The 11,253-nt window shown below is 34.0% G+C and overlaps 1 protein-coding gene across 1 annotated transcript; it reads right to left on the bottom strand.

Moving 5' to 3' along the window:
* Positions 1 to 1,488: 1,488 nt before the first annotated feature.
* Positions 1,489 to 9,260, bottom strand: LOC106757924 (condensin complex subunit 3). Its single transcript, XM_014640779.2, has 12 exons — positions 8,836 to 9,260; positions 8,430 to 8,633; positions 7,801 to 7,946; positions 7,436 to 7,704; positions 5,803 to 5,906; positions 5,078 to 5,225; positions 4,555 to 4,994; positions 3,540 to 4,054; positions 3,386 to 3,446; positions 2,977 to 3,255; positions 2,316 to 2,577; positions 1,489 to 2,094 (listed from the first exon to the last, which is right to left on the bottom strand). Exons 1-12 carry the CDS (start codon positions 9,208 to 9,210, stop codon positions 1,781 to 1,783), a joined length of 3,117 nt encoding a protein of 1,038 aa, XP_014496265.1. The 5' UTR covers positions 9,211 to 9,260; the 3' UTR covers positions 1,489 to 1,780.
* Positions 9,261 to 11,253: the final 1,993 nt, after the last annotated feature.

The raw sequence follows: 11,253 nt of genomic DNA, 5'->3' as shown, positions 1-11,253 counted from the left end.
CCAGGTATTGTGCAGAGAGACAAATTGTCCATTTGAAAGACTGATTGATTGATTGCAGATAATGTTCATTTTGAAAGGGGAGAGAGAAAAAGAGGAGGTTATTTTGTTTTGATTTATTTAAGAAATTGGGTGCGCATGGTGTCCACAAAGGAATGGTTGGGATGTGCTCTCCATCAAAAGGTTTATCAAATCTTTTGGCCAACTTCTGCTACCTTACAAACAAATTTTAAATATTGTGATTATTTTGGGTGCTTAGGATTTGTGGGAGGGAGCTGTTACCCAAATTTATCTATCGTCTCGTTACGTACAACATCGACATGACGACATTATTAAATGGGACCACGACATTATCCGCCATCATGGCTGCTTCCATTGGGTCCATTAAATTATAATCTCATAAATCAAACATTACTGGTCTTCGATCTATGTTTCCATTCATGTTTGGATTCGGTTATAGTACTGTGCAACTGTAATTAATATATGCTACCATATTCAATAATTACATGGTCTCTACTGTTCTTTCTTCGGCCCAAATTGAGTATAAGAAGCCCAATGAGAAGGTTTGTGCTTTATCTAGCAATGCCATACGTGTTTTATATAAAATGTTGGGACTGCGTTCTTTTCTTTTTCATTTAATTTATGTTTAGTGTCTTAACTTTTTGAAAAAAATGTTCATTCTGTCTTGAAAATGAAAATAATACAAGTTGACAGAGATTGTATGGGTTCAGGATCATATTTTCCAAGAAATTTGAGTTTTTTCTTTGTTTCTTTAAAGATGGGTTTCAATTGTTCAAGTAATGTAGGTGGATGTTGGTTGATGTCAACCAATATGAGAAAAAATAAAGTCTCATTTTAACCCGCTCAACCGTAACCTAACATTTCAATAATTATATTAACGAAAGGATATCGTTGTCCATGTGCAAATAATAACGCGATATACATTCATATATAAAAGTCACATTAGATTTTATTAATGTTTTCCATTAATTATGAATGAAAATAATAAAAAAAAAATTGTTTTAGAAAGTTAAAGAACAAAAATTATTTAAATAAATTAAACAGGTTATTAAATCACAAAAGTAGAATTTAACTACGTTAATACAACTTGTAACTTCACTTTATCTTTAACCTATATATACACATGTGTTATGCAAACAATTAAGATTAAAATTAAAACACATATAATGTAACTTTCACGCTCTATACATTCTATATATGATTTTTTAAAGGAAAAAGTTCAATTGACGATCATACTTTACAATTGAAATCTCACCTATAATAAATTTTCATCCAAAATAAACTCTATTAATCTAACATTTGATTATGGTAGAAGTATTATAAATTAAAGTTTTTATAGCTTGTCAAAGTGCATCTTCTTAGACAAGGCACAGGTTGATAGCTCGTCCACTAAGTCCTAAAGTTTTTTTTCTCTCTGTAAAATATAGAAAGCATAGAAATCAAGCTTCAAATAATTTGTACACCAGTACGTAAGCAATCGCTTGAAACTACCAACAATATTTCATATCATACAACAATGACATAAAAGAAAGGCAACGAAGTAATTCCTAAACACAAGAGCTTCATTCACTCCAATTCGTTGGGATACTAGTACTACTGTTATGTACTGTGACTTACAATTAAATGCAAGCTAAACTAACGATGCACTCTTCTGTACAGAACCTGCAACCTAAGTATTCAAACAACAAAAACAATACAAACAACATGATGTTAACAAAGTCAGGACTATTAGATGTATCACGTCAGGTACATATTGACAGTACTAATCGGATGCATCAGAATCGTCAGATGTCACATCAGAGTCTTCTTCCACTTGTTCATTCATGTCGTCAATCTTGAGCGATCTACAAGCAGAAGACATTTTGTTAATTGCTGCGGTTTTGCTTGCTCTCTCTGAGCGAATTTTTACAGTATGATGGGTGGTTGGAACCACGGAAGGTAATTCTTCGTCAGAACTTTCTTCCTCAATCCTCACCCTTCTCCTGGAACGTGCTGGCCTAGTCAGGGGTGCAGCTGGTGTTTGTGGCATTGAAACAGGGCCATCCAAATCCAGGTCACAGTCAAGTTCTAATTTCCCTTCAATAAGGTGGGAGAAGAAATAGATTAGCAGTAATAAAAGGTTTTGAAATGGAATCCAAACAACAGTAAAACAACAATGCACAAGCACCAAAGCCATTGTTTGAAAAGATATACCATAGGCAAATGAATGCTGAGTGTATAACAAAATTAAGATTAACAATCACTTCCAAATACTGAATTCCTTTTAAACATATCAGAAGAGAAAATTAAAGAAATACCCAAAATAAGATTAACGTCATCTTGCAATAATTCCTTATCTGGGAGGCTATCAACTGTCCTGAGACGCTCAGACATGCGTTTCAATTCTTTAAGTGGGTCTTTCTCTGAAGATACACACTCAACCACGTGATGTAAAAGTTTCCTCATACATTTTATTGGCCCTTGTTCTGATATCCGAAAATGAAGCAAAACAAGTATTCTACATAAAGCGGACACGTAAGCCTTCTCAGCAGCTGTCTTCTTCGATGAAAAGCTCGTCACCTTAAGAAAACACAGGGTAAGAAGTGAAAAGACAAAACAATCTTTCATTAAATTTGAATCATGCAATATTTTCATTCAATTGTTGACCGTCTGATATAAAATCCATGCCTATCATAACAATTTAGTGAATTTTTCCTGCAACACTACAAATAACTTCAGTAATAGATTTGAATAATGCTCATTAATTTAATTTTGTCCACTGACGTTTGCATACAATGAATGCTTATGAAATGTAGTTTATGCATCAAATTCAGAAAATAGCAAATTAATCAGAATAACCAGTACTGCATTGTCGAATCATAGTAAGGTGAAACCTTAGTATATTGTGCCAATTGCGAGGTGAACAAAAAATCAAGCATTAGCGTACAATTAAATAACTTCAAAGTTGTGGGTGACTACCTCTACGGCTATGCGTAGTGCAAGCCCCTCCTCACCACAATCAAATGGAACTTCTGCAGATTTATCTGTGACTTGTGGCTGTTCCGTGGTAGTACTTTCACAGTCAGGTTGAGCCTCTTTAACGTACAAGGGAATCTGCACCATCTGAAGCATAAAACGAGAAGCTTGAACAGCACGCTTACGCATCTGAGACACCGCAAAATTAGAACCAGCATAATTGCCCAAAATTCCTGGCCACATTGAACGCATTACTGGCATGAAACTCTTCGCTATGCACCTCTGTATTTTTGGAAATAAAACAATTAAGGCGTTAACTGACATTTAAGTTCAAATAATGTGAAAAAAAAAAAAAAAACTAAGAATGTTAGAGAATGTAATACACAGAAAATATGATGTCAGAAGCACTTGCTTTATGATTGGCGGAGAGACATGGGTAAAGCTCAAAGAAAACAGATAGACACTGCTTCAACCTGGTCGACAAGAGATAAATTAAATCTCATGTGCTGCTAGTGCAGAGAAAGAATAGTTCAAACATGGAGGAAGAGGAAATGAACAGATCTCACCTGTGCAAGTGTTCCGACACGTCACTGAAATACAAGTAAATGAGCTTTGATAAAATAACAGGATGCAAAGAGATCGGTAAACTTGGATAGTTGTCACTTAGGAGAAGAATCTTCGCAAATCCCTCTCCAAGTATAGCATGCACGCATTCTTCTTCGTTGCTAGGTAAAGGACTCGCCCACTCACCATTTTCAAAGCCTCCATATAAGATGTCAAGCGTCTCAATATCTAAATCCCCTTCTGAATCAGAAAAGTTCACAGGACAAAAGGTCGACTTCTCACTGTTTATTTGGCATGGAATATTGAGCTTTAACATCTTGTCAACTTCTTCAGGTCCATGCCACATTACAAGATCAATTAATGCTCTACAAGCTTCTATACTGATTGAATGCGGCCCCTTAATATATGAAATCCTCAACTGTTTCAAAAGTTCTGCACTTGGTTTCCTTTCTAGAAGGCCATAAAGACCAAGGCATCTGACTGCAATCCTTTGCACGTCCAAGTGAGCTTGTTTCGCCTGCGCATTTCATTTTCCACGCCGAAAAACAATTAGCAGTCAGTGACCTCAAGCATGTATCAGTAAATTCATTGAGTCAAATATGTATTAGCCTATATTGAGTGGTCTAAATAGCAAAAGGCATAGCGTGGTATATCTATGTATTAGCCTATATTGAGTCAAAACGAAAAAGTATTGGTCTATGTATCATCATTTTGTCAACTTTTAGTATTATTATTATTATTATTATCACAACGAAGGAATTACATCAATAAATGAGACACTCAATAACTATTCAAGACTGGATAGATTAATGATAATAAATTCATTACATAGCTATAAATCACATTTTTCTAAATTTTCGCCCCATTTTAAATATTGCTATAGATTGGTGAGGTTCTTAAAAAAAAATAGATGTGCAAGAATAGATTCCTGCCAAAATAAATTTGCTAAGATTGATTAATACACGATTAAAGTTAGCTAAACGCGAAAACAATAGGGAGAGACGCAGCAATTTTTACCCCAGGAAGTAGTAAGGTTTGGAGTAGCTCATCTGGTGTAATGGCCTTGCCCTGAAGTATTCGCAGTGATTTTGCATTTTTTAGCAAAAGACCGGTTAGAGTGAGGCTGTGCATCCACTGCACATGATTTGCTGTTCTCTCCTTGCAAGGTTGGGCAAGCTCTTCAATGATTGCAAGAACAACTTCTTCAAATTCACCAGCAGCAGCATGGACTTTCCTTGCGAAGCTGGCTACAGCTTCGGCCCAATCAACGTCTCCACCAAAACTTAACCCATCTCCAAGAACAACTATATGCCCTTCATCGTCCTCCTCATGCTCAGGACACTTGCACATAAGCTCATGCAGAAATGCACCAGCAGCCTTTCTATTTGTAGCATCTGAAAAATCAAACATCGCACCAAGCAAGAGCAGCTGCCGAGTCGCAAACCGATGGTTTGATCCTGAAAATAGTCAATTAGTCCGCTTAAGTATATATAAACGGTTTTGGCGTGTATAAGAGTTATCCATGTAAACATATGCTCACCGGCATTTGCATGAGCTCTGATCAATTCAATATATTCATTAACTGTTGCTGGAAGAATTTTTTCTAGAAGGTCATTTTTATCTGATGCTTCTGCCGCATATACTTCTGCTTCAGTGCCCATTGTTGCTGCAGCATCAGAACCTTTTGCCTGTTTGGGTAAAATTATAATCCTTAGTGGTATAAAAAGAAAGAACGAAACCCTAATAATTGCAAATTAGTTTCCAAGAGGTAAAATACAAACGCATGATGAAATTAGTAGATCGGAATTTTGATAAGAAAAGCATTCTTAATGGCATATTCTTTCTACCAGTAAGATATGCATGTATGTGCCGGCAGAGTTCTAAATGTAGAGACCTTTATCCATACTAGATATGGAAACTTGATCCTTTTCTCTTTTGAGAAATAAGAAACACTGCCTGAAATTCACGGAAAGCATACCCTGATACGGACTGATAAAGATCTTGAGGAGGTGGAAATATACACATTGAAAGGAAAACAAATAATCCAGATAAACTGTATTTTGCAGAAATTATTAACGCCAGCCTACGTTGCTTAATACTGGTAACATAATAGTGTTGATTTGAAATCTTATGTCCGTTTTGCTCTAATTCTTGCATTCATTCAGACACTTCCATAGTGAAAAAAGTGAGAAAAAACAGGATACACTCTTTTTCCGGGATTGCACTTATAGAGATAAATAAATATGAAAATAGGATTTTACTCACGTGCGCTTCTGACTGTAAGTGCTTGCAAACAGTCCTCCAATAAAGAGCAGCCTCTGCTTCCATCAGCTGAATGCATGGTGGGCAATCAATCGTATCTCCTACAACTAAAATGGAAAACAAAAAAATGACACAACAGAATCAGTATATCAATAAAGAAACCAATTTTCTGGAGGGAATAAAATAGGTTAAGTTGTTAAACTAAGACTGAAGGAACACAGCGACGAAGTAAAATCCTAGAAATCTTTTTGTTTGCTTTTTAAGCCCGGTCTTGAGAAATATTAAGAAGTCGAATATATAAAATTAGTTAAACTTCTAACATCATACAAACATATATCATTAATAATGTTAATTTTCATCTTTCTATTAGTCATTTTACATTTACAAAATCAACTTTTTTGTTTATTTTTTAACTTAATCCTCATTTGGATCTCTGTTTGGAAGTAATTGAATATTAGTTACTATGATATAATTACATTACTAATTTCCGTTATTTTGTGTAATAATTAAACAAGAAACACTTGCGTAAAGCGAAACAAGATTGAAATCTAAAGAAGTGTAGACAGTGGATCAAATTTGGGACTTCCAAACGCTGCTTGCATCGGAGTATATGCGTCCATCATAGCGTGATGCGCGCTAAGCGCCGGTTCGACAAGGAGCTAGTTTCTTCCGTCTAAGTGCATGCACCCACGGTGTAACATGTGGCATTGGGCGCTTCTTTTGCTAGCATGGCACCTTTGGCTTATTTATCCTTAATTCTTCATAAGAAAAGCGGTCTTTTTGTTTTTTTCTGGAAGTGTGGAACAAGTTTTGAAGGTTTTTTGGGCCATTAGGTTTCCTTGGAGAACTCCTCCTTGGATGACCATCTTTTTCCACAATTCATCTTTTCATTTTGGTGACAATGGAGACCTGAACTCATAACTAAACTCTCGTATAAATGGTATGCATGTATTTCCATTCAATGTTAGTACGTTGCTTCTATGTTTAACATTTGTTGTGGCTTAATCATTGCTTGATATTTAATCATTGGATATAGTAAATTTTTTTTTTTAATCTAGAATCAAAGCAAAATATGTAATAAAGCTTGTATTTAGGTTTTACTAATTAGTTGTCTCAAATCATTGTTGTTGTGAAGACAAGTTTGTTTATTATGTGTTGAAGAAATTAATTTTGAATAAGGAAACCTAAGTCTATTCTCCTAAGGAATTAGAGTTTGAGCAAACTTGTGAATTGAATTTAGCACAAAATTGGAAGGAAGTTGAGTAACATAAGAATAGGATTTTGTGAAATCTAAACCTAACTCTAATCTATCATATTATTTTCAATCTATTCTATCCTCTAAGTGTTTGATAAAGTTCCAAAATAAGTTTTATTTATTTTTGGATACTTTTAATTCATTAAACATCAATCTAATTCATATAAGTATTCTTTTATCTCAATTAGTTATCGATTCTAATCATTGTCGTATAGTACACAAGTCCTTTAGGAGTTTAGGAAAAGGATAATTACTTACAATTTGCTATTATACGATTGATCCACTTACCATTGAACAAAACATGCTAACAATCATCAACATTTACCAACACTCAAACGTAAAACAAATAGGAAACCGTTCAAACTGCAAGCGCATACTAACCTTCTGTCCTGTCACCATTTGACGATATGTACTGCTGGATACTTGCCCCATTTTGTAGTTTTACTAAACCAGCTTTAAGAAGTTCCTCCATCACAGACTCACTAACAGATTCATAGGTTTCAACATCAAGATACTTCAAAAGTTCTACAGGATCACCATTACAAGACTTCGTAAGCCATTCATCTTTCAATAGTTTAAAACATTCCTTTGAGACAGCTAGAGATCGATCAGCAAGTCCTCTCCGAAGAATTAATGTCCTGAGTTTAATGCTACAGAAACAGGCAACGAAAGGGGAAAATATTAACAAGGGTGTTTCAGAAAATTGCAAGTAGAAAAATGATAAAAGAAACATACGGACAACTGACCTTAAGCTTTGAAGAGGAAATTTATTGGCTAGAACACAGTATGCTGCTTTGCGTACAGATTCACTCACATCCAAGGTACAATCGATGATAACTTGAGAGGTTGCAGTAGAAGGTGGCAAAGATAACACAATCATCTTCCGAACATCCTGCACACCATTACAAAATTAATAATGGAAGTAATACGTCTCTGCGTACACACACCAGCAATCCTAAATGTCTAGTACAGATATTTTTCATTAAAAGACAATACAAAAGATCCGAAACTCCATAATTAGATTAAAAAGGAAAGTAAATGTGGACTAAAACAATATGATTTTAGTCAAAATCATAAGATATATATCTCATGTAGTCAAACCAATGAAGTAATAGAAAAATAAAAAATTGTGTACCCAAATAACCATAAGGTGCAGGCTCTGAGATAATGGTATGGCCGTAGAGCAGTTACAGTATAATGGAAAGCCATGCTAATTAATGACAACAGAATATGATGCTTTTGTCCAAAAGCATCAGTAGAAATTGCACCTGATATAATATAAACCTACTAAAATCCTGAACACGAAACCACACAATTGATCCAAACCGAAGTAGGAAACAAAAAGAAATAGACGTGATCTGATTGTAACACTCACTGCATTCTGTTCCAAAGGGAGCACCTCGAGGTACAAATCAAGGATGTCACTATTCACAGAGTCGTTCACAAAACGTGAAAGCGCTCTAACAGCAAAAGTACGCACCACGGGGATCTTGTCTCGTACCCTCACCATCATCCACTCAATCACCTCATCCCATATCTCATTGCTCACTTCTGCGTCATCTGGAAGCCGCAATATTATCTAAAATTCAACAAAATCCGAGATATTAGCTCTAATTTCAACAATCTTCCGTGCAATCCTAAACCTTGAAATTGTAAGCATTTTTCACCTCAGTATCAGACTTCATAAAACTGTCCCTTCAGTGACTAATATAAATAAAATTCAGTAATGTGCAGAAAACTCAGAGATTAAATAGTGCTTGGAAATTGTGAGAATTAGTTACCTCGGAGACGATCTGGCAGGCTCGGAATCTGGCTGTTTTGTTGGATGCTGTAGCGGCAGCTAGGAGGAACTTGAGGAAGCAATCGAGGAACTCGTCGGAGGCGGAGGCGGCGAGGGCAGAAACGAAGGAGACGACGCGTTCAACAGAGGCAAGGCGCCTCTGGAAATCAAAGAGAGGAGTTAGGGTTCTGGAGAAGGCGGAAAAGAAGACCGAAGAAGAGGATTTGGATCGGAGGAGTGACAGTTCCTTGAGCTTTCGGTTGTGGGTGGCGTATGATGTTCGAGCCTCATCGAGAATGGCCGCAATTTTCAGCATCAATCGCTTCGCTTCCTCTGTGCCGTTCTCCTCCATGACTTTCTCCTCTCTAACGGCCATGGCGAAGATGAGGCGAATACGAATGTGAAATACGTGTGTGGATGAATTCTGAACTGAATCTCAATCCTCGCTTTTGTTTTTGAATTTGAGCGGGAGTTAGAGCTTACTTGTTTTTGGGCCTAAATCAACATGGGCCTGACTGCAAATATGGTCCTTTTATTAAAGTTAGTGTTACAATTACTTCCTTCATAATCAGATCACTATTTTTCCTTCCTTTACACACACTGGTCTATGCTCAAAACTTGTAGAAGTATATATACAAAAAGCATAAAGATTTTTGTAGACTTTCCTTCCATGGAAAATTTTCGTTTACTTTTATGATAAAGGAGAATTCAATGATGTCACATCTTAAATTTATACCATTTTAACCTGACATTGACCCAAGTGCTAATTAACCTTTGAATATTTATGAACATATCAATTCATTCACATATATATTCATAATCGAAGTCCCTGTATCATTTATTGAGTGATTGCTAAGGATAGCGTTGATAATATATTCTCAAACAAAACTTGTGTGTATTTTTCCTTATATTAAACTTATTTGTTTTTTAACAGGCTAAATTTAATAATAATCACAATAACCTTTTTTCACTCCATATCAATTTATCATACATTAATCCCAATTATGTAAGAATTATAAAAGTTTCTAACTCGTCCCTTAGGTATTGGTAGGTATAATAGACCTCTTAAGATTTGAACCGAGTGTAAATTATTTAAAATTAAGACAATATAGTCGTCACTAATTTAATTATTGGCTTAATATCGCTTTTGGTCCCTAGTTTGGAAGGTTTTGTTCAATATGGTCCTATCTTTTTAGTCAATTTTCTAATGGTGCTGGTTACTAGGTCAATAAGTTCTTTCATGCATTCATCTCTATCCAAATATTATTTTAACTATAATAAACAATTTAAACTTGAATATGGGGTCACTATGAACAAAAAGGACTCAATTGAACAATTTTTTCAAAAAATGGGATCAATTGTTATGGAAAAATAAAAATAGGACCATATTGAACAAACCTTCCCATACTAGGGACCAAAAGCAGTATTAAACCTTAATTATTTAAAATGTAAAAGATGATATTAACCATATAGATATGACCCGACCAGGTTGTTCACAATTGACAAACTCATTTAGATTTTTTTATTATTCACATAAAAAAATTGACGCCGTTCAAGGAGAAAGTATGCTTTCTAGATGCGCTTTATCCAAATAAAGTGACGCCGTTCAAGGAGAAAGTATGATTTGTAGATGTGCTTTATCTAAAATGATATCTTTTTCCATGGTTCAATTATTGTGGATGATAAAAACACCTGTGTATATATATGTATTTAAGGATAAATTATGTAATAAATAATTAATATAAGGGTATTTATTATTCATGAATAATGAATATTTTAATTTTTATTTATATTTATTTAAAAAAATAAAATTAATTTATATTTTATTAGATTAAATTTTATAAAAATTAAATTATAATTTATATTTAATTTAATTTATATTTTTTCTTAATTTTATTTAAATTTTATTTTAAAATTTGATGAAATATATATATATATATATATATATATATATATATATATAGTAGTAGGAGAATATGTTACGTGGAATCTTGGTTTATTGGAATCTTGATAGCAATATCTAGGTGCAAAGAAATTGTATTCTACTCGGACTTTTTTTTTTAGTTATTTTTGTTGTCAGTATTAAAAATACAATGATGTTAATATATTAAAAAAATCTTTAATATATTTTAAAATACAAGCATTTATCGGCGTATTTTAAAAATACAACGAAAAATCAACACAAAATCCAAATTTGGTTTAGTCTTGGTAAAAAATATTGATTTTTTGTTTTAAGTTTGATCAATTTAGCATATAAGTCTAGTCAATACTTGAGTTTGCGTTCTTCGAACAATATTAAGACTATAACTTGTTTTGAGTTTAATAATTTGTACTATAAATTTAAAAAAATGAAAGTATGAATAAAAATAAATTTAAATAAATATTATTTAGAATGAAAAAAGAACATTATCCAAACATA

Source organism: Vigna radiata, chromosome 3 (assembly GCF_000741045.1).
Source record: "Vigna radiata var. radiata cultivar VC1973A chromosome 3, Vradiata_ver6, whole genome shotgun sequence".
In the NCBI taxonomy this organism is placed as follows: domain Eukaryota; kingdom Viridiplantae; phylum Streptophyta; class Magnoliopsida; order Fabales; family Fabaceae; genus Vigna; species Vigna radiata.
Note: the sequence above shows the minus strand (reverse complement) of the source record. Positions and strands in the feature narration are given on the sequence as shown.